General features: G+C 40.6%; 2 protein-coding genes across 5 annotated transcripts; one reads left to right on the forward strand and one right to left on the reverse strand.

The window, feature by feature from the left end:
• Positions 1 to 983: 983 nt before the first annotated feature.
• LOC310800589 (ubiquitin-conjugating enzyme E2 Q2-like) lies at positions 984 to 10,556 on the forward strand. 4 transcript variants are annotated; one of them, XM_083663209.1, is made up of 13 exons: positions 984 to 1,154; positions 3,836 to 3,940; positions 4,227 to 4,349; positions 4,448 to 4,504; positions 6,049 to 6,189; positions 6,306 to 6,390; positions 6,502 to 6,562; positions 6,660 to 6,750; positions 6,843 to 6,901; positions 7,846 to 7,894; positions 7,995 to 8,096; positions 8,276 to 8,342; positions 9,515 to 10,556. In XM_083663209.1, exons 1-13 carry the CDS (start codon positions 996 to 998, stop codon positions 9,544 to 9,546), a joined length of 1,131 nt encoding a protein of 376 aa, XP_083519335.1. In that variant the 5' UTR covers positions 984 to 995; the 3' UTR covers positions 9,547 to 10,556. The 4 variants fall into 4 exon arrangements, with proteins under 4 accessions (XP_083519335.1, XP_083519337.1, XP_083519336.1 ...); XM_083663211.1 differs by having other exon boundaries at positions 7,995 to 8,090; XM_083663210.1 differs by having other exon boundaries at positions 6,052 to 6,189.
• A 7,162-nt stretch (positions 10,557 to 17,718) lies between these two features.
• Positions 17,719 to 22,840, reverse strand: scamp5a (secretory carrier membrane protein 5a; the record flags this gene model as incomplete). Its single annotated transcript, XM_083663219.1, has 7 exons — positions 22,711 to 22,840; positions 21,711 to 21,793; positions 21,347 to 21,466; positions 20,263 to 20,419; positions 20,059 to 20,160; positions 18,654 to 18,771; positions 17,719 to 17,913 (listed from the first exon to the last, which is right to left on the reverse strand). Exons 2-7 carry the CDS (start codon positions 21,715 to 21,717, stop codon positions 17,719 to 17,721), a joined length of 699 nt encoding a protein of 232 aa, XP_083519345.1. The 5' UTR covers positions 21,718 to 21,793; positions 22,711 to 22,840.
• Between the last annotated feature and the right edge of the window lie 1,597 nt (positions 22,841 to 24,437).

Consider the following 24,437-nt stretch of genomic DNA (forward strand, 5'->3'; position numbering starts at 1 on the left):
TATGGGCTACAGGCTAGGGCCTATGGGCAACAGGCAACATCAAATAATTTCTCATAAGCTTCTTGGAGCAACCATACATAATCTACCGTACCTCAGGACCAAAGTTATGCCTACTGGTTTGTAATGAGGCTGTTTGATGGACGCTCCTGCGTATGTCTCCATAAGATAACATTCCTGATCCATTCCTGAACACACAAACACACACACGCGCGCACGCACACACACACACACACACAAACAAACACACACACACACACATGCGCGCACATGCACACACAAACACACACACACACACACACACACACACACACACACACACACACACACACACACACAGTCACACACACACACACACACACACACACACACACACACACACACACACACACACACACACACACACACACTTGCTATGTGTAATGCTTTTGAATTTGATTATGCCCCACTTTTTACAGTTTAATTGTGTTGTCTTATTTTATAGCCTTGTTCTATTCATGCATGGCTTTTTTTAATTTGACTCTTTCATACTTGATCGATTGTTTTAGTTTTATATAATGCCTTTCAGGTTCTGGTTTTAGTTAAGTGCCATATAAATAAATAAATAAATAAATGTCATACAATAGTAATTGGAATACTTATTATACACCAGAATATTCTTGTGATTATTATTATTATTGTTGTTGTTATTATCAGTGTTGTTATTATTATTAATAATATAGTATTATTGTCGTTATCATTATTATTATTATTATTATTATTATTATTATTATTATTATTATTATTATTATTATGTATTGGTAGTGTCTGTGTCTGTAGCGTAGCCATGGTTTTGTACTACAGACCATTATTACAGACAGTCGAAAACCAACCTTCCAGCTCTTTGTTGTTGCTCTCACGCTAATGTGCGAGATCCATGACCGAACTGCGCGGTCGCATTCCGCCCCAACTTCCCCTCTCCCAGCGGCCTGGTTTGGTTTGTTTGAGATGAGTGGAAGATGTCGGTTTCGGGGCTGAAGGCCGAATTGAAGTTTTTGGAATCAATCTTTGACCCAAACCACGAACGATTCAGAATAATAGACTGGAAGCCCGATGAGCTTAGCTGCCAATTCAATGTAACGGGAGAAAAGCTGCTGATCATTCACTGCAACATCACGGTAAGGATAGGCCAGTGTCGCGCACAAGCTAATGTCTGACACAGACTATTCACTGAAACGAAAACATTCCGCGGAGTGTTCCGTGTTTACAAATGAAGAACTACCTAAAGTGTTTTGGTTTTTATCTTTATTTTACTTTGTTGCCATCCAGATTCAAGTAAACCATATGATTCTATAAAAAATGATGCAACCCCAAATCTCAAGTTCACTTTCAGAAAGTATATTATGATAAAACATGGATTGTTGTTAGCGATCGTATTTTATCACAACAGTTAGCCTTTGCTAGCTAACTGAAAGTAACGCTAGCTTGTGTCGTCAGCCACAAATATCTCCATTGCAGTGCCTAGCTTTACGACAGCTAACTTTTCAACTAGGATACTTACGTTAGTTAACTGCGTCAACCCAATGGTCTACCCGTATCTTATCTACGCTAACGTTTCGTGAAACTTTTAACCTGATCACATCTATTTAACTAACGTTAGCTAAAAATGCGTTCAAATCATGTATCCACAGAAACATCCGAACACCTCATTCACAACTTTAGAGAGGGAGAGTTTATCGGAATGTTATCATACAATGTATATTTCCATTTCAGTAAATAGACTGATCCCAGGGGCGAGTTTGGTAACGTTACACTAGTAGTTCGATAGTAACGTTCCCTTGGTCGGGACTAGGAGCATGATTTGAGATTTAGCTACTCAACCAACGGAGTAGCGTTTCCATCGCAGTTTGTTGAATAACATTTAGTTGGGCCTACATTTTAATGTATTCCAACACTAATGGGTTTGCACATTGCTATGATGACAGTTGAATATCCTCTTGTGTCATGACATGCTGCAGTATTTTCATGGTTTGACGTTGGTGGCACAGATATTTCACTTTTCCTTCCTAACCATAATAACCTCTCCATCAAGATTTGAATGGAAATGGCATACCACTGAAATTGTTGGCTAAAATATGCCATCATCTCTGTTCATTTTCTGGGACACATGCACTGCCATTACAATATTTTGATAGCAATGTCATGGTGGGATTCAGAATTGTCCTGTAATACATTTTACGTTACAACCCCAAGAAGCCAGAGTGTATCAAGCAATACACTCAGTTCATTTGAGAATGTATTTGTAAAGATAAAGTTTGTTTGGGAGATTATCCAGTGTGAGTTTTTGCAAATTAATCTTAACTACATTTTCAGTTGTGGAGTGGTTTTCACTCGTGTAAAAGAGGCTTGCATGGGTGTAAACAAACATTTCACGAGTCCACAAAGTCAGTCAGTGGAGCAGCCCCAGGTTCTACATCTTTGACCTTGCAGAATAGAAAGCAGGGTTGGCACGATGGGCCGACACCCATCTACCTCTGAGCCTTCTACGTCGGACCATCGTGATTAATTATCTGTTTGAAGGGACGCACGGGTGGCATTAAACAAGCGTACCCTGTCCCCAGTTCAGAGAAGCGGTAGAGCCACTGATAGAGTGGAGAGGAGATGGGGGAGGGGAGGATAAGCAGAAGTCGGTTGTGTTGTGAAAATGTTAAGACGAAGAAACGTCACATTCTTTCCTGTTTTCAACCCAATGTGAGTAATGTTACAAGTCTTGAACTGTGAATTCAACTCGCCTGTTTCCATGAAGTCGCTTCATTACATACTGTAGGCTGCTGTGTTTCTATCTCTCCTTAAGTTCAAAACTGAGCCCACACCAATCTAACATTTCCGCCAATAATTCTGCCCGTCTTCTGCCAGCTAGTGAAATTCAACACACACGTTGTTGGTCAGGATCTGTAACGTTATTTGTTTTGGACCTTTCAATATAGCCTACTGTCTCAGTCCCCTGGCTCTGTGCTGTAGTAGGAGCCTATCCAAGCCCGCTGGTCTCTCATGACATGTAGAGCTCAGCCGTCCTGTTGTAAACGTGAAAGTGCGGCACAGCCGCGCAGGAAAACGGCACCGCAACGACTTCACAAATCATTAATTAATCCCGCCCCCCGCTACGATGCCATCGGTCCATCGCAATCTTTCACTGTGGAACCATCGCAATGGCTATTTGGTTGACATCGCACAACCCTACTAGAAAGTCTTTATAACCCTTCTGTCACTTGACACCTGATCAAGTGGCCACTTATTTGAATGCTTGAAAATGGTTAGGGTTACTAATGTCTGCTGCAGATGAGTTTGCTAAATGCAGATATCTGCACTTCTTTTTTGCTCTCAAAAATGCATTTGTCTCACTAATCAACATAGTTCTATAATGAATCATGTTGCTTACAATGATGAACTAGTGAAGTGGCTGAGGGACTATCAGCGGGTCACTCAGCTTCAGGGCTAATTTAAGGTCCAGTGGAGCACTCAACCACTTATCAACCAGTGCCTGACATAGGCTACTATTGTCATTCTACAGCTGGTTATGAATGCACAAATCATCTAGTTAAGTGAGTGGCTAAGTTGGCAGAGGGGTTTGGTTTGAAATTTGTTCTATCAGTTATACTAGAGCTTTGGAATATACTTTTTAACATGGTCACACACATACGTCTGTTGTCCTATGTCAGAGGGGAGGCACTTTTGATTTCTTAAAAGAAGTAGTATTCTCTGTTAAATACTCGAATATAATCTAGACCATGTAGCCATCTACTGAAACAGACCAGCTGAATTGGTCAAATTTCTATGTCTTTTGGGCCCTCTGTTGCAGGAGTCTTATCCCTCAACATCCCCAATATGGTTTGTTGACTCTGATGACCCGAGTCTGGCTGAAGTGTTGGAGCGCTTAGAGGACGTGAGAAAAGGCAGCACATTGGTAAGTGGGCTGATGTGGATCCAGCTTAACACAGGCTTTCTGGCATCATCATTACATACAATTGCCAAAGTGGGATCTGTCTGTCTGTGTTTTTGGTCACATTTTTGGTCCCACATTGTGAGATTTGTGATGATTTTGGTCAGCAATGATGTCACTGATGAGTCACAATGTCTATGCCATCATCAGAGATGTCACTCGAGCACTCGATGTCATCAGTCGTGATCACTTGAGAAATTGTGATGTCACCGAATTTCATTCTTGGTGTTCATTTTTGCTGAATTCGCAGCTTCTTCAGCAGCTGAAGCGTCTCATTTGTGATCTCTGCCGGCTTTACAACCTCCCCCAACATCCAGATGTGGAAATGCTCGACCAGCCTCTTCCTACTGGCCCAATTACCCAAGAGCGAAAGGTAGGCATTGCAACAAGAATATCATCCAACATCTTTTCATAACGTCTGAAAAGCCTACATGTAGCCTGTCAACTCACACAATGTCTCACACACCGCAGCACGGACCAGTGGATGAGGTGACATCTGAAGAGGAAGAGGAGGAAGAAATGGGAGAGGTGTCTATGTATATTCTTGACATTTTTGTGTCTCCAGTGTGCATGCAATCCTGTGTTCTGTGTTTTAACATGTTTGATACATTGTCTCCAGTGTGCATGTAATCCTGTGTTCTGTGTCATGTTTGATACATTGTCTCCAGTGTGCATGTAATCCTTTGTTCTGTGTCATGTTTGATACATTGTCTCCAGTGTGCATGTAATCCTGTGTTCTGTCTTAACATGTTTGCTACATTGTCTCCAGTGTGCATGTAATCCTGTGTTCTGTCTTAACATGTTTGATACATTGTCTCCAGTGTGCATGTAATCCTGTGTTCTGTCTTAACATGTTTGATACATTAACTCCAGTGTGCATGTAATCCTGTGTTCTGTGTCATGTTTGATACATTGTCTCTAGTGTGCATGTAATCCTTTGTTCTGTGTCATGTTTGATACATTGTCTCCAGTGTGCATGTCATCCTGTGTTCTGTCTTATAACATGTCTGATGCATTGTCTCCAGTGTGCATGTAATCCTGTGTTCTGTCTTATAACATGTTTGATACATTGTCTCCAGTGTGCATGTAATCCTGTGTTCTGTCTTAACATGTTTGATACATTGTCTCCAGTGTGCATGTAATCATGTGTTCTGTGTCTTATCGTGCATTCCTTTATAACTGGGACCTGGTAATCTTACGACTTCAAAGGTCATGAGCTGGGACGGTGACGTCACCAGAGCTGGTATTTCCCAATCCAAACTCGTAGGAGCCTCAGCAGCCCTGACCTCAAAAATCCAAGATGGCTGCGCCTCGCAACAACAGTAGTTATAATCGTAGTAATGTTGTTTAGCACTTCTGTCTTGTTTGTGTCTCATTAGATCAGCTGTACACACAGCACTGCCTAACTTCTATCTGGGTGGACATGAGGCTGCAGTGTTTGTATCCGCAAAATGCCATGTTATCAACTGTTATTGCTAACAATGGCTAGCCTGGCTAGCAACTGGATCTGACCAATGAACAGTGAACTTCGCCAGCTCAAGTTTTCTGCAAATGGAACGCTAACAAAACGGATGTGACGTCATTTAGCCTCCACATCCCAGTTATTTTGCGATAAAGGAACGCACGATTATAACATGTTTGATACATTGTCTCCAGTGTGCATGCAATTCTGTGTCTTAACATGTTTGATACATTGTCTCCAGTGTGCATGCAATTCTGTGTCTTAACATGTTTGATACATTGTCTCCAGTGTGCATGCAATCCTGTGTTCTGTCTTAACATGTTTGATACATTGTCTCCAGTGTGCATGTAATCCTGTGTTCTGTGTCTTAACATGTTTGATACATTGTCTCCAGTGTGCATGTAATCCTGTGTTCTGTGTCTCAACATGTTTGATACATTGTCTCCAGTGTGCATGTAATCCTGTGTTCTGTGTCTCAACATGTTTGATACATTGTCTCCAGTGTGCATGCAATCCTGTGTTCTGTGTCTCAACATGTTTGATACATTGTCTCCAGTGTGCATGCAATCCTGTGTTCTGTGTCTCAACATGTTTGATACATTTGTGGTAGCAGGACATTGAAGACCTGGACCATTATGAAATGAAAGAGGAGCCGGCAGAAGCAAAAAAATCGGAAGATGACGGGATAGAAAAGGAAAATCTGGTCATCTTGGAGAAAATACGCAAAAACCAGAGACAGGATCACCTGAACGTAAGTCCTCATGCATTGTTGCTTGTCGGTGGCTGTAATAATATATCTTATAATTTGTAATTTGTACAGTGTCCAGGTGTCTGTCCCCCTGACCACCTTTGTCATTTGTGTTGCAGGGTGCAGTCTCTGGCTCAGTGCAAGCCTCGGACCGCCTAATGAAGGAACTCAGGGAGATCTACAGATCACAGAGTTATAAGACAGGTAGGTGATTGCTATGTCGTTACTGGTGTTTTCTGATGTATTTACTTGTAGTTTTAGTTTGTAAACTCTCTCAGACTGAAGACGAGTCCTTTTGTCATACTTATTTCACAGGTATTTATTCAGTGGAACTAGTCAATGACAGCCTTTATGAATGGCATGTCAAAATAAGGACGTAAGTTCTTCTCACATTCAGTTGTTTGCATATTGTCCAGCTTGCCTGAAGTTCTTGTTCCGTCAGGTTTGACTTGTGTTGTGGCTCTTTGTTGCAGGGTAGACCCAGATAGCCCGCTACATAGTGACTTGCAGGTCTTGAAGGAAAAGGAAGGGGTGGACTACATTCTGCTCAATTTCTCTTATAAAGTGAGTTATAAAAGTGATCACATTTCTAGAATGTTTCCTGAGGGGAAAATATCTCGAGACTTAAGATTTCCCTCTTTTTTTTTATATGACAGGATAATTTTCCTTTTGACCCACCTTTTGCACGGGTAGTTTCACCTGTGCTCTCCGGAGGGTGAGTGTGTGTCGTGATTCCCCCCCTGCTCCACTTGCTTATGAACGGCTCATAAGAAAGTATTCACTTCCTCTGACTTGGCCCACATTTGTTGTGCCGCACAATTTTCAGTTGCATTTTGGACTTTCTTCCGATTTACTCGCAGTACTTATTTCAATTGTCTCAAAATAGAAGGGAACCACAAATCTGAAGTACCCATCCTCTTGCTTTAAGTGGGGATGAATTTCTTTGAGAGCAACATTTGAAAATCATTTGTTTTTCTTGAGTGTAGTCAGTGCAAATGTGTTGATACTTGCTTGCTCATGAAATTGACATCAGATCCCATGATGAATCGTTCTAGGCTTTTAGGTGCTGATTGGACTCTATTTCATATACATAGTACATGTGTATATGAAATATATATATATAGTATACTATGTAGTACACTGTACTACATAGTACAGTGTACGTGGCTCACTTTTGACTGGCTACAAAGTATCAAGCCTGAGACTTGAAAACAGTCACCCTTGCGCCACTATGATCAGCCGTATGAAATAATTTGAATGAACACATTTTTGTTGCCAACCACATATTGCACACACTGTGATATAATTACTACATCTTGGACCGAAAATCCTACAGTGATTCTTTGAAGGGTCCTGATGGTAGAAAAAAAAGGCATCAACAAATTTGCCAGGAAATTACGTCACGATTCAAAATGTATTGCTGCATCCGAAAGTTGCATTCACAACAGTTTCTGGAATTTAATTTCCTCCTTTGAGAAAATGGAAAATGTACATCTCTCACAGAAATGCCAAAGAAGTACATGGTGGAATCCCGTTAAAGCACAACAAATTTGCAATAAGTCAAGTGAATACTTTCTTGAACATTTGTGCATACAGTACCAGGCAGCTTTCAAACATTAAACACTCATTCCTGACATTCCATTTGTTTTATCATTTCAGTTATGTTCTAGGAGGAGGCGCCTTGTGCATGGAACTTCTCACAAAACAGGTATCAAAAATCTGTTTGATGTGGCTTATAACGCACTTCCTCCTTGACTCAAATAGAAGTTTGAATTATGTTTGTCTTTTTGTCTTTTGTCTTTTGTCAGGGCTGGAGCAGTGCCTATTCCATAGAATCTGTTATTATGCAGATAAATGCCACCCTTGTCAAAGGGAAAGCCAGGGTGCAGTTTGGAGCCAATAAGGTAAATGTATGTATGCATTTTTTGTCACCATGCATTATATAGCACACGCTCAGAAGTCAAGTGAAGAGAAAACTCTGTTTGAGCTGAATCATACTGGAATTTTATTTTGCAATTGTCATAGGAATGCTTGCATAATTGTTAGCGTCTCCTCCCTCAATGCATCTAACAACACATTTGTTTCCTAGAACCAGTACAATCTTGCCAGAGCACAACAGTCATACAAATCCCTTGTGCAGATTCACGAAAAGAATGGTAAGTAACTTTTTCCATACTTTATTTTTATTATTTTAATGGGTTTATAAACAAAAGTCAGTAACATATAAACACACACACACATAGACACACACACATATATATATATATATTAGGGCTGTCAGCGTTAACGCGTTAATCGCGCGTTAACGCGTGCCGCCCATAACGCGTTTTTTTTTTAATCACGTTAATCGCATGCCGCTATTTTGTCCCTTCGTCGCACCCGTACTTGTAGTCAAGCCGTTCACAGCCGTTTCCTGTCTTCTGCCTGTGGAGGCATGGAAGACTTAAAGACAGCAATGCGCTTCTAAATGGCTCGTTTTACTTTAAATAACACCCAAATGGCACAGTGGACAAGTCGAGAGCAGTAGTTTGCACCTTGTGTAAAACGGAATTAAAATATCACCGAAGTACATCGAGTTTGAGCTATCACCTAAAAGCTAAGCATACCAGAGCAGCTAGCGGCCAGCTAGCTAGCGCGAGACTCATTCATCACTCATTCTTCCTTCAGAGTCTCGGATGCGCGGGTCCTCTAACCACTGGGAGGTCGGCTCCAATGGCTTCACGCGATATACACGTTATCAATACACAGTTTCCAATACCGAGCCATTATTCACATGGAATTGCCAAAGTTTTTAGCTCAGATACAGCCTTCTTCGGCTGTGTCATTTTGGGTTTCGACTGCTCCACAGCACCGCCGCCGGAAGTATCGGTTCTGGAGCGTTCTGGAGTGTTTACAATTATTGTGCATTTATTTTCTATTCAAAATGCATTTGGTAGACATTTTGTGACCTCCTGTCTACATTGCACTTCTATTGAATTGAAAATAAATCTAAAATTCAAGATCAAAAACTACATTTATTTGCATTGATTTGATTCCCAATCACGACACACTGGTAAGAATTATTAATATCTAATTAAAAATGCTTTGCAATGCAAAATAATGGCATTTTAAACATGCGATACAAAGATGCGATTAATCGCGATTAACTATAGTTAATCGCACGATTAATAGCGATTAAGAAAATTAATCGTTTGACAGCCCTAATATATATATGTATATATATATATATATCCAATCAAATATATTCTAAGTAAGTGTGTCTGAATACTTGGGGCTCATGATATAAACTATTACAATGGTATAGATCCATTTGCTTTTGTTGTTGCAGGCTGGTACACACCTCCCAAAGAGGATGGATAAGGAGCTGCTATGCACTGGGAACACGTCTTTGGGTCAAAATATCTTGTTTTCTTTGGAATATCCCCCCCCCCCCCCCTCTGACTTACTGGGAATGTATCATCTTTTTCATGGAAACCGACTGTCAAAATCTTCCATCTTGTTGGCTCGACGGACACGTATTCCCCCGCCCACTGTGGGGCAAGACTTTGCTCTGGTATGACTTTGCTTCTCGCCTCGGTGTGCTGCTGAGGAGAGTGGTGCGAGGGTATCGGTCCTCCTGTTTCTCTTTAAAGATGCTACATTTGTCCTTTCAAAAACCTCACCTTTACATGTAGGGAAATGCTTTGTCCCCCCCCTTTAAGCTGCTTTGACAAAGTGGGCTTGACAAACAATCAGCTCCCCCCCTCTTAAGTGGGAATTTTAAATGAAAATGGATACTGAAGCTGTTGAAGTGGCACCTCGCTCGCTGCAACCGTGATTTGATTGACGCTTGGTTTTTAAGTTTACTCGTACACAATGCAGATACTGTTAAAGAAATATTGTTCAGCAAAATTATTTTTATGGTTTGATGAACAGCCCAGATGATTTTCATGTTTAGGGGGCGTGTCTTTAAACGGAGGTGGCTTACTACTCGGCATCTCCTAGCGCCTACTTTTTAGCATAAAGCTCAAAGCAACAGATAATACTGGGCCAAGCAAAATCAAAATGCTATGTTGAACTGAGATCAATGGTAGATCATGTACAAATCCACTTGTGTAACAGGACTGATGGCTATGGACCGTCTCACAAGTAGAAGTTAGCATAGCTTGACAAGAGGGCATCGAAAAGGAAAACATGCACATTATGGCATCTGTTGGACAGTCAAACAGACCAATGTTGAAAGTTGATGAGTTTCTACCTTTATTAACACACATACCCTGCAAGTACTCAGTTTAGCTACATATCTGCCTATTGATATCTATACAGAGCATTGTCTTCCTATTGATATTTATATAGAGAGCATTGTCTTACTATTGATATTTATATAGAGAGCATTGTCTTCCTATTGATATTTATATAGAGAGCATTGTCTTCCTATTGATATCTATACAGAGCAGTGTCTTCCTATTGATATCTATAGAGAGCATTGTCTTCCTATTGATATTTATATAGAGAGCATTGTCTTCCTATTGATATCTATACAGAGCAGTGTCTTCCTATTGATATCTATACAGAGCAGTGTCTTCCTATTGATATCTATAGAGAGCATTGTCTTCCTATTGATATCTATAGAGAGTCTTCCTATTGATATCTATAGAGAGCAGTGTCTTCCTATTGATATCTATACAGAGCAGTGTCTTCCTATTGATATTTATATAGAGAGCAGTGTCTTCCTATTGATATCTATAGAGAGCAGTGTCTTCCTATTGATATCTATACAGAGCAGTGTCTTCCTATTGATATCTATAGAGAGCAGTGTCTTCCTATTGATATCTATAGAGAGTCTTCCTATTGATATCTATAGAGAGCAGTGTCTTCCTATTGATATCTATAGAGAGCAGTGTCTTCCTATTGATATCTATAGAGAGCAGTGTCTTCCTATTGATATATATAGAGAGCAGTGTCTTCCTATTGATATCTATAGAGAGCAGTGTCTTCCTATTGATATCTATACAGAGCAGTGTCTTCCTATTGATATATATAGAGAGCATTGTCTTCCTATTGATATCTATAGAGAGCAGTGTCTTCCTATTGATATCTATAGAGAGCAGTGTCTTCCTATTGATATCTATACAGAGCAGTGTCTTCCTATTGATATCTATAGAGAGCAGTGTCTTCCTATTGATATCTATAGAGAGCAGTGTCTTCCTATTGATATCTATAGAGAGTCTTCCTATTGATATCTATACAGAGCAGTGTCTTCCTATTGATATCTATAGAGAGCAGTGTCTTCCTATTGATATTTATATATAGAGCAGTGTCTTCCTATTGATATTTATATAGAGAGCAGTGTCTTCCTATTGATATCTATACAGAGCAGTGTCTTCCTATTGATATCTATAGAGAGTCTTCCTATTGATATCTATAGAGAGCATTGTCTTCCTATTGATATTTATATAGAGAGCAGTGTCTTCCTATTGATATCTATAGAGAGTCTTCCTATTGATATCTATAGAGAGCAGTGTCTTCCTATTGATATCTATAGAGAGCAGTGTCTTCCTATTGATATCTATAGAGAGCAGTGTCTTCCTATTGATATCTATACAGAGCAGTGTCTTCCTATTGATATCTATAGAGAGCATTGTCTTCCTATTGATATTTATATAGAGAGCATTGTCTTCCTATTGATATCTATACAGAGCAGTGTCTTCCTATTGATATCTATAGAGAGCAGTGTCTTCCTATTGATATCTATAGAGAGCAGTGTCTTCCTATTGATATCTATAGAGAACAGTGTATTCCTATTGATATCTATACAGAGCAGTGTCTTCCTATTGATATCTATAGAGAGCATTGTCTTCCTATTGATATCTATAGAGAGCAGTGTCTTCCTAGTGAAGATATCTATAGAGAACAGTGGCAGATTTGATGCTGAGAATGGTGTACACACAGAGATGTGAACACCTTGCACAGCGGCAGCCTGCTCATGCCCACTGCTGTATCATCAACATTTGGAATATTCTTGGATTCGGTGACAAAGTCAATCTGTTAAACAGAACCATGCAAGAAAGGGCTTTTAAAGATGGCAATGAAAAAATGTTTAGGCTGTGTGATTTTTCCATTCTACCCATTCCTGCAGCAAATTATTACTCTAAAAGCTTAGAACGCCCTTATTAAACTGTTTAAAGTTGAATTTTGACCATGCAATATAGTACAGCAGTACATACACTGTATCTACCAATCAGATCTTTTGCAGTTTATTTCTTAACACTGTCTGCAAAAGTGGGTTTGAATGATAACTCAGGTAACAAACAATACTTAGGAGGGGAATATGTAGATGAAAATACTCAGTTATGGTTTATGTTATGGACGAATTCATGCTCTGTACATCCCTCGCATTCACTGAACTGATCGTTGTCCACACACACACACACACACCTGTAATGAGCTTTACAATGTTATGGGTTACATTCTGAGGTTTCCTTTCATATTTAGACTTGAACGATCACATTTTAACAGGATTCTATTAGTATGATTTCCACCTCATGCTATGGCTCATCAATACCTGCTATATTATTTTGTCTTTACCCGCCCCCCCAGGCAGACAATGTTTGTTTTTCAGAGTGTGAGCGGTCCTAAGACTGTCCTGATCGTGAACATTTTCGCAAAAAAATGGCGCGATTGTGCCTAGAGAGGTCAACACATTAACAGATTAGTTCTGCTCTAAATATTTTAAAATCAGTTGTTACATGTCTGAAATAATTATGTGGGAGAATAGTTACTGGGTGTCATTCATTGAAATGGGGTGTTATTGTTGAGTACGGCACAGAAAAGATGGACCATAAACTTGTGCATCCTGTAAGGTTCAAATAGAAAACCCCTCCAGAGCCTTTATACACCTGTGTGTAATTGCCTCCCTCCAAAAATGCCAAAAGTCTGGTCAGAGGGAATGTGGAGAGGTTGGAGTTTGATAGTCGGGTCATGCCGTGGTGAATAGATTTGCACGCTTCTCTTTAACTGCACAGTGTATTGAAAAGGTTCATCTATCTCAATTGTGAATTCATTTTCTGGCACCAACAGATTGTTGGCAGATTTATCGAGTCTGGCACCGTTGGCATGCTTTGCGTTTCTTTTGTTTTTCATTTTCCTTAAAGACATTTTGACCATGTACAGTAATTTGTAAACTTGCATCAAGTTTATGAATAAAGAATTTTAAGATTATTGCCGTGTTGCCCGTTTCACTCTGTTTATTATTTGAGATGCATGATTACTAAATCGATCATGGTTGACTACAGATACTAAATGGCCTATGTGTTGATTGGTTTGAGCTGAAAATTGGCCTTAAAGGTACACTGATAGAGGTTTTGAAATCCACTTGTAAAACACAAATAAATTGGATGCCTTCAAATTTGGGCTGGATTGATATATTGGGCTGATATTTGGCTTGCATATCAGCCAGTCATGTCGTCCTGTGGTGATATAACAGCGGTTCCTCCCTGACGTGACAAAAGCAGCCTGTAAAATGTACAATAAGATTTTGTTTTATTTAATTGTTCAACTCGTTATGCAAATGAATGCTTTATGGGAATCATGTATTGCCGTTTCATCTACAATTGAATATGTGCAGTGGGTCACCCTGCCTCATGGAGCAATAAACCCTCCTGAAATAGTTGAATTATGAATAGGTTCAAATGGAGCGTTTTATGACTGTCTGAAAACGGTTCCAGAGGCTTTTCCACCTGCCTAGAATAAAATAATAAATACTGGTACTTTTTGGCATGAAAATGGTATTGGGAATATCAGCTATTGGTGACTTCAACATAAAAAAAAATCTTTATCAATATTGGCCTCCAAAAACCCACATTGGTTGAACCCTACTTGCATGGTGGTGAAAGACTATTGACCGATTCCTGAATTTGTTCAGTGGTCCATGTGACTGTTGCCAGTTTGATTATAAGAAAGGTCTACTACAGCAATCAACATATAAGTTCATTACTGACCTACAGAGCAGGTTAACTTAACTGCATGAGTAGTGAAACTTAGGAAAATGTCTTAAGCAGTCGTTCTCAAGTTGGGGTACGGGGGACCCCAGGGGTTCCCCAGCAAAAAGGGGCACAATTTATTTTCACTATAATTCCATCCATAAGTAACACAATGACAGAATGTATGACTATTTTGGTCATGAGTTTCATACTTGGATCTGTAATAAAACATCTAAAAGCAGAGATTGTATCAGATGGGGGTCCCTGGGACAAAATTCTATCCGTGGTCTCGTTTAGGGCTCCTTGACATGAAAATGTTTGTGCTTAAAAGTATTTCTCCTGTCTCTACAAAAGCATTGTAGCTACAGAAATGGACTATCCATCATTTAATAGCAATTATAAGTGTCATCTTTGTTGATACAATATTAATTGATAACCATAGGCATGACCTTTGACCTTTCAGATGCACAAAAGGTAGTTAACTGTTTGCCATGGGCAGACTGGCTCTCGGTAATAACTTACAGTATGTGGGAGCCCTGGATGGTAACCTGAGACAACTCCCCGAATAACTCTTGACAACAGGATGCAACAAGAACTGTTTAATATCTATTAGGGTAAGACCAAATAATACAAAAGTAATACACAAAAATGTATTCCTCATTTACTTCACTCATCATGGAGACACAGCCTCCTCAAATGTTTTGCACTATCCACCTAATTAGAGCATGTCCCTACTGAATGTGTTTATCCATGGCAAAAATGTACCTCAAGTAATTATACAGTTATAATATATCTGCTTTTATGTTATAGTACATGATAATACATATCAAACATACAGTACATGAGGGAACAGGGGGGGGGGGGGGGTATGGCCGTCAGAAGCTTTGATACAGCATGGCCGACAACAGGATGCAGAGTATAGCTGTCCAATGCACTGCAGTTGCTGCCGATAAAACTATACACTCAAATAATCACATTGACCTTGCCTCCTATGTACACATGGCAAAATGTTCGGATTGATCCAAAACTCACTAAGACCATAGTTCACTTGACTACATACACACTGAAAAAGTAGCTTACTTGTTCAGACTTTACACTAGAACAGCAGATGAGTATGTGAAGGGCAAGGTGAACAGGATTACATTTCATAATGTGCTTCTGCTGGTGACCATGTCATGATGTGATTGTAACATATTTGTGGCGTCCAACTTGGAAAACAGGCCTGTTCTCAATGCATAACATAAAAGCTTATGTTTGTTTCCATGTTCATTTATGTATTGTATATGCAAAGCCTGCACAATAGGACCCCACTCGATGATGATTTACGCTTCTATTGCTCCAGTATATTTGAGTCACTATGAATTTGATTGGCACTGAGGTTCACTATATGAAAAGTTCCCTCAGTGTGAACATTGTTTAAACTTTTCAAAATAAAAATAATAATAATTAAAAACATTTTCAACATTTGTTACCCATAGCCATGGAAAGACACAAAGAACATGTGCTTCAAACTCATCCACACATCATCCAAAATACACACACACACACACACACACACACACACACACACACACACACACACACACACACACAAATATTGGTCGATACAAAACAACTGAAAAGTAAAAGAAAAATAGCCTATTGAATATCACATCATCACAATCAGACAAGACAACTCACAGGTTTTAAAATAACTAGCATTCAGATACATATCATCACGTGTTTCAAGTCTAATACTGTATTACTGTAATCTATCGATTGAAGATTTTTTTTCAAAAGCCGACTTGTTAGTCAAGTGACACGAGGTGAAATCTTCTCACTGAAGTACGAAATCAAGATGACATTTGTCATTTGCGAGAAGTAAATATTCTCTTCCAATTTCAGGTCATGATTTTGCTTGAATTTATATTCAATATTTTTGTTTTGTTTTTTAATTTTATAAATACCATATTACATCTACTCATGGAATAACAACAGCCACACAATGACACACTGAGGCCTGAAATTGAGAGCTTCAGAAAGAAGTATTAATTGAAGCATTTACATGTAGGGGTTAGTGGGAGAACTTGCCGAGGGGAATAACATCCATTACTTCATACAATGCTATGACCACCTACAACACTGAATATTATTAGTATTAGTATTATTATTCATGTCCTACTGCCTATCTGACAGAAGTATTTTAGTATTCTTTACCTTTTAACCTGTACAACATTGACTTGGAATGTTTTATCCAATGAACTGTCTGCGATCCTCGATACTGTATGTGCTTCACTTTAAGATGTAATAGTTCTTCGGCTGATGGCAGCAGTGCAACATGGCCGCTCTGAACACATTTCCAGTGCATCATCACAAACTAATGGTTGATGACGGTGGTAATAGGAGATAAAGCCCAGTGTTTTTATTTCAGGGCTTTATAGGCGGGATCCAACACAAACTATCCCACCTTTCCTGAGAATGTAAAATTGAAAGGCTTGCTGACAGGGCAACTTCTCCTTGATACAAAGATCATGTATCCAGAATATCAACAGTAATAGTTTTGACGGACTGTAAAAGTTTTGAAGCATCGTGCTCTCTATTTAGGACCCTATTTAACATTTAAATGTTTTAACTCTAGAAATGCAATGGGCCAAGTACCTGCCTGATCATATAAAACCAGACTACTTTTTAACAAATGGCTGTATTTTTTTTTTTTACTTTATACATCTTCAATATATTTTCCCCCCTAATGCTGATTATTTTGTTTGATTTTTGGCCAATTTACAGCTTTTTACCAAGAAAAATAGGAACTAAGTTTACATACAAAGTAGGAAAAACTTAAAAGTTGGCTTGGCTAATATTAAAGGGATAACGAACTCAAAAACACATGCTTATGATTTTGACCTTACCCTGTCCTTCCTGGGAAATCATTTTTCTTTCAAATGTTCTTGCAATTTTGTATTAAAGACTTTTCCCACTGTGAATTGTGGCCGACTTTTACAAAAGGGACCTCTGACAAATCATTACGTTTATAAGCAACCATGTACAGTACGATCGGGCACAGCAACTGGGTTGTATTTTTAGGGGCAAAGTGCCTTCAAGGCTAAACGAAAGTAAACATTACTTTAAAAACAACAAAGGTACGTTTTTTTTTAAAGTGTGACACATAGCGGCAGAGAATTAAATTGTACGCACTGTGTTGACCCAGGTCAACCTAACTGAATGAACTGATGAACCATAGGGGATTGATTTGATCTATATTATGTGTCTTTGATGGAAAGCAACACACAGTTACATTGACCGTAATTAACAGCAGAGTGGTGAAAACTAATGTGCATCATTTTGGTGGCTTCAACAGCTTTTTTTTTTAATAACCAGCTGTTCATGTACATGTTAACTTACTTAAATTATACACTCCTATGTATGTCCAAATTCAGTAAAAGTACCTTTCCACCAAAACAATACATTGCTCTACATTTCTCTTTTAGAATTCAGCTTGTACAGTGTTATGATGAAGGGCACCTAATTGTGAATGGTGTTCTTAACCGATCCCTTGTTAGTGTCTCCCACTCCCCTGCCCGACCCCTTCGCCCTACATGGGGTCGTCGTAGTTGTAGGTGGGAGCTGCCGAGTACTGGTTCTGCTGCTGCTGGGCGGCTCCCTGGGCGGCTCCCATGGCCGCCTGCTGCGCCGCCTGCTGGACGTGGGGGTTCTTCCAGGCCCCGGTGGTCCACTCCTCCTGGGCCTTCCCCATGCTGCCGCCGCTGCCGCGGTACAGGTTGTGGACCTGTACAAAGTCAGAGAAGACGGCGTATGAAAGTCACAAACCACATAAACCGTCGGTTCTGTGTGTTGTAGAGTTTGTTATTGGTCACACTCTTAGTCCAGGGGTGGCCAACCAGTCAGAAGGGTTACGAAAAAAGAGGATCTGCAGCACTGACATTTTGAAGAACAGGCTTCTGAACGATCTGTTCACGATTCAGAGCTAAGGGTTACAGTACCACTGACCTTGATAACAGCCTCCAGAAAGTTAGAAATACGAAGCGACACGACTTGTTGGCACCTAAAAGTCCCTCTCATGCTTTTAATATTGTTTGTGCTACACCCTTCTCTCCTGTTTCCCAGGAAATCAAAAAGTGTGTCTTGAAACATTGGCACATCTTGTGTAGTGACCCCCAAGTAGGCCATATGTCTACACTAAGCATCCCATTTTTGCTGATAAACGAGCCAGGAACTTAAGGGACATGTTAGTCAGTCTATAGATATTCAGTATATAGGGTCAGGGTTCGAGTTAGCATAGTCTGTACTAGCGATGAAGCAAATAGGGTGACACTTTGTTGAACACCTATGCTTTTTGTCACCTGATACTATAGTTGAGTTATCAACACTGGACTATGCAAATAAAATGTTACCAAGCCACAAAGTCTTTTGAACAAAACAAAACGCCCCCCGTTTCTTCTGTGCAATACAACTGGTTTGGTATGTTTCAGTTATCAGACTTTAGAGAAGTATACATCTTCACGGCACCTTTGTGAGGGAGATGAAGGAGAGCACGGCCACAGCAGTAAACATGATGGTGGGAATCAGCATGACCACAGCTGAGCCGATGTTGGTGCTGAAGAAGGTGATGGTAGCCAGCCAGCCGCTGATAGGAAGAAACAAAGAGATTAGAAGTAGGTTAGTGTGCAAAATCCCAAACTGGGAGCTGGTATTCAGGACTCAATTTCCTAAAATCCATCACTTCTTCTTCTCTTCTTCTTTAGTGTTTCATGGCGGTTGGCATCCATATGTTGCATTACCGCCACCTACTGTATTGTAACAGCTTTACAACCTAAACCACTATAAGAGTCAATTGGATTAGTGCCCACCCCAAATTGCTCCCATCCTCCCAGTAGTCCATTCTGTGACCCAGCATCCAACGCCATCTTAATTCTCTCAGATTTCCCCTCCATCTCCAGAGCACAATTAATCACAAAAGCCATGAACGCCAAAAAGGCTTTTTTTGTCCACACTTATGTTTTGTCCAGTTCTACTCCTCTCCGGTTCCTTTTCGAATGAATGAATGAATGAAGTATTTATTTGTCCGTTAGGAAAATTGTTCTGTACATCATCGTCTGTGGTAAAAAGCAAGAACAAAAACATCAACAACAAGACAACAAGCATTGGCGACACCACTATCACATCACAAGACAGAAAACATGAGCGGAGTAGGAGGTTGGGGGTATCAGAGCCTGTTAATTAGTCCAATAGATGTAGGGACGAATGTTTTGTTTGTCCTTGTTGTTCTGTGGAGTGGGGTTCGAAACCTACGTGCTGAAGGGAGTAGTTCATATTGGCTGTTGAGTGGGTGAGTAATGTCTGCTATAATCCGGTTGGCTTTTTGTATTGCACGTGATTTGAGGAGTGATGTAATGTCTCCACTTCCCTCTCTACCTTTCTATCCATACGTTTGACAGCCTCAGCATAAGATACTCCTTTCTCCTTTCTTACATTGATCACTTTCCCTTCCCTAATCCCTTTAGGACACCTGTGCTGATCCTACATGATGACTCCCCTCGCAGTCCAAATCCAGGATCAGATGGTACATTGAGATTCAGTCTCTCCTAGAACACAGTGTATAGGAGAATGTTATGGTATTAAATATACTTTCATAAGACATCTTCCTGGACTCCTGGCTTCAATTCATTTGGTTTAGATAGGCTGTTATAATTATCACATTAAGCGGATGAAGAGTGGAAATTCCATTCTCTAACAATAACGTACTCCAGTTTCCGGTTTATAATTCGGGGTCTGCAGCTGAGTATAACAAAGGAAATGGCAAGCTGCAACAATAGGTCACGTTAAACCGGACCTTGTACCCACAATTATTTTTTACAGCGGGGCATTCAAAAATAAGGTGGATAGGTCAGATGTTTGTGCTCTGAGCTCTTACCACACTCCCCAACCTGGGATGCCAACTGTCTGGATAATACTGATCACAACCTGGGCCATGAAGACGAAGAAGAAAGCCATAAAGTTGAAAGAGCTGTCAGTCCTGGGGGAAGGAAAAGGAAAGCCCACTCAGTATTAACAGACATGATCTGATTCAGCAGAAACAAATGCAGTGTATGCACAGAGCATACAGTAAGCCACTCACTTGAAGGCCTTGTAGATGGGCCTGAACCAGCACACATAGGAGCAGGGTGTGAAGAGGATGAGCCACAGGATGGCCATGCCAAAGTTGGTGGCTCCGCCCCCGCCACACATCCAGGCCAGACAGCCAATTAGATTAACCGCCAATGTGGCACTATTCACTGTGAACATCACAGAGAGGGAGCAGGGATGACAAACATTGAGGCGAGCAAAACCGGAAGACTGAACACGAACCTCTCCAGCTAAATCTAAAATGGCAGCATTTTCCAAAATTTAATATGAAACGATCACTATTAATCTCAATAGCTAATCTAGAACTAAAATACATTCTAGACTAAAAATACAATAATTAATTGTAGATTAGATCTCAAATCTATTTAGCACACGCAACATACATTGTCTACTCTACAGAAACAAAACTTGGATAAGCAATTTTCTTCTGTTTCTCTTTTTTTAAATAAGACTTACATTTAAGTTTTCACTGGCAGAACCTACGTGATGATGAAAAAGACACCATACTCGTGAATCTTACAGTAACACTTCTGTCATATACTGTTATCACATAGTTCAGGAAAAGAGCAATAGTATGGTCATTAATATGGTCAAAATTCAAATAAATTGCCCACCCCCTAATTCTATTATAAAAGTAGCCTTTCACTCTGAAGTTTGTGTTAAGTGACATTTCGGTGCTCAAAACAAAGAGCAAATGACTGTTGTTAGACCAATTTAGACACAAATATTGCAAAAAATACACACAGGAAGAGATACACCAGGAGGGGGAGGGGGGGGGGGGATACATGCATTTGTCTGGCTTGGTGCCAGGATCTGACACAGTAAACCTTGCCATACCGGACTGTCTTGTGTTTGACCAGCATATTTTGGGTAAAACAAAGCGACAACCACATGACACAACAGAAGCAGCGGAGTGAACAGTTTATGTCACGATGCAAGAAGCAATATGAATGCTGCAAAAACTGAAGTTGTTGTAGCCCTCTGCAAAGCAATATTGAAAACTGACTGTATTGCAAACAGCCGACACCTACAGCCTGTGCTGCAGACGCTGCCTCCTCTCCAAACATCACACTCACAGATCCACAAGTAATAGATCCTCTTGCACATGGTGCGATGATGGTCTGGGATCTCGTTGAAGTCCTGGTAGAAACACGGCTTCAGACGGATGAATCGAGGCAGGGGGGGGAAGTTGTTTTCTAGGATACAAAAACACACAGTTCCACATGGCTCAGAAGAAACTAATAACAAACCTAATTCGTTTTTTTTTTTTTTTTTTAATCAAGAAGTCAAGACAGAATGAAGATGCTAATGACTGAGCTTTATAGTGGCCTTGATTTGACATCAACAGCCAATTTTGCCCATATTCTTCACAATCAAATGCACCTTGTTGGTTAATTGGAAACGGGACCAGGCCTATATTTTTTTGGCTAGATAGCTTACCTGCCATGGTGACCACTCAGTTTGTTCCTCCACTTCTGCAAATAGAACCACAGAGCCCAATCTCAACTGCTTTGAAGATGAAACTGCAAAGAGTAGAGCTTGTATCAGTGTCTGTCAGTTCATGTGCACAATCACCCCAGTCATTCCTTGAAATGATTTCCTAGACCTAGCCAGCTCGCCATAAGCCTCCACTATCGATCAGCAGCACATACACACACAATACACTGTCCTTAATTGCAATAAAAGGGGCTTTTATCCCCAACGCCTTTAACTGGAAGCGGCACCCAGCCCTATACAGAAGCCTACACATCAACCTAAATGTAGCATCCCTTAATAGAAAAGCAGCAGTCATTACAGTGACGGGGCACGGGGGGAGAAAATGTTTTGTCACATCATTCTTCACCATGTATCCAGGCAGCAGCTGTGTAGGAAACACTGTGGCCTTGTTGCTGCGACCAAGAGCAGATTCCTCGAATATTTTCAATAATATAATGAATTTAGTCGGCCTGTATACCGTTCATTAGCCTGCTGCCATACTATCCTCAACGGATCTAACGTTAGCGGTTTGTAAACCACACATTAAGCATGAGGCTAGAAGAAGGGGTGGAGGAGAGCATGATGAAGGGCCCAGTAAAAATGAAGCAATCAGGAGATCTCCATAAGAAGACCCGACGAGAGACGGATCGCGGTTGTTTTTATTTCTTTGTGATCAAAACGCTGCTTGTTGTGTGTGTTATGTTCGCGCGGATGGCCGTGATGCTGCAAATAGGAGCCAGCAGCACATCGTGATCGCTGTCAATGGAGAAGCGTCCTTCAGCCTACGACACACGGTGGTGATGCTGCTTCATCTCAGCAGCGGGTCAAGCCCCTCGCTAATATTTTTTAACGAGGTACCCCCGCTTCGAAGCCAATCCGATTTCTTCTTTTGCAATTAATCGTCTCGTTCAGCTGAATAGAATAGGAATGAATGAAATGAATTGCAATGGTTTAAACGCCTTACCTCCTTAAACCCGAGGATGCTCCTAGATGTCCTCTGTTCGTTTGAATTGCATTCTATGAACTAATCCGCGTTAAGTACATTTGTGAAAACAAACCACATCAATCGTCAATCTGACATAGGACAAATCTGTATTCCTGCACCGAGAGGGTTTGGGAGTAAAGACAGTCACGTGACGTCAGGTTCTTTACGCACATACCTCCGCTGGTTTTACCCGCCTGGGGAGGACTGGGATTTGTTGCTGGCCTAAACCGACCAACTAAACTCCGCCCCTTCCTGCCCGCCTGACGCTCTCCACAGTGCTGAAAAGTCACGGCAACCTCCTTGACACACAACCCCCAGCATTTTTATTTGATAGCTTATGATGACTATGATGATGATGATTATGAGACACAGAAATACCATAAAATAGATTAAAATCACTAAAAATGCCCATTGAGTGCCACATACACACTAACCCCTGTAGGATTATTATGGGAATATTATAGATAGAATAGGAGATCATAGAATGTATGTAAAATAAGGACATTATCAGGTATTACAGTATGATTAAATCTCTTCATTATCAGGTATTACAGTATGGGTCTCTTACAGTATGATACTGTAACGGCACAGCAGGGCTGCGGGAAGGGGGGTGCTGCAGGTGCTGCAGCACCCTCTGCTGTTTTGTATTGGAATTGCAGTCTCAATAAAAAAAATATATATATAATTAACTGTGTTTTATATGTTTTATACTGCGATATTTAGGGTTTATGAGAAAAGCAAAGAGGGCGGAGATGTTGTTTTTGATGTTTGGTTTATATTATAATAATAAGATAATAAAATATAATAATAAGCTCAGTGTTTCTGCCTGTGTTGCTGCCTGTTGTAGTGTAAAACGACCTAAAGGGAGAGAAGGTGGTGACATGAAAGTGAGTGAGTAAAGGAGAAAATACTATACACAACAGTATAATCCTAAAGTTAATTTAAAATGAGATCTTCCTCTAAATATGGCTAAAAAACATCCAAACGTCCAAATAACATCAATTTTCCCCCCGGCGTCCCTTCCTTGCAGCACCCCCTACTTAAAGTGACTCCCAGCGGCCCTGCGGCACAGGCGAGGCTGGGTTCGAACCCGAGGTCTCCAACTTACAAGCCCAAGACGTTAACCATCCGACCAAAGGGACAATCCCCTTGGCCAAGGACCAACGTGCTCACTTTATCCACCCAGGCCCCGGATCGCTACACTACCTCCACCTGTGGGAAGCGCAGCCCCTGCCGCCCAGGGACTACGCCTCTGATGACTGCGCGGCCATCCCAACATCCCACTTCTGACACCAATGTAACGGCACAGGCGAGGCTGGTTTCGAACCCGAGGTCTCCAACTTGGCATGCCCACCGCCGCCATATTGTTGACATAGCGCTGCAGCTTTAAGTGACAACCTATGTGAGAGCAGCGTTTATAGGAAGCTAGCCGCCGTTAGCGTTACCTGTATCGTTCCAATTGTGTTCGGATGGTGACCTGCGTTACACGTGTCTGTAGTAATGACAGCAATAAAGTCCCCGTGGTTTGTTTCTATCTCTACCGTCCACAGACATGAAGGGAGCGAGACGGAGTATACGTCAGCACACAGGAGAGGTGTGGATAGTTGGGAGAGAGACAGGTGAAACTTTCTGACAGCTCCTCACAGCAAAGTCTGTTCACCTCGTTTTTTCTTTTGTTTATTATTACAGGCATTAACGGTAGCATA

Source organism: Poromitra crassiceps (assembly GCF_964638095.1).
Source record: "Poromitra crassiceps genome assembly, chromosome: 30".
NCBI lineage: Eukaryota > Metazoa > Chordata > Actinopteri > Beryciformes > Melamphaidae > Poromitra > Poromitra crassiceps.

What these genes read in the sequence shown, in the direction of transcription:
- LOC310800589 (XM_083663209.1), top strand. Translation starts at nt 996, where the DNA reads ATGTCGGTTTCGGGGCTGAAGGCCGAATTGAAGTTTTTGGAATCAATC. An exon ending in TCATTCACTGCAACATCACG is followed by an intron (nt 1,155 to 3,835) that starts GTAAGGATAGGC and finishes CCTCTGTTGCAG; the next exon opens with GAGTCTTATCCCTCAACATC. An exon ending in TGGAACTTCTCACAAAACAG is followed by an intron (nt 7,895 to 7,994) that starts GTATCAAAAATC and finishes GTCTTTTGTCAG; the next exon opens with GGCTGGAGCAGTGCCTATTC.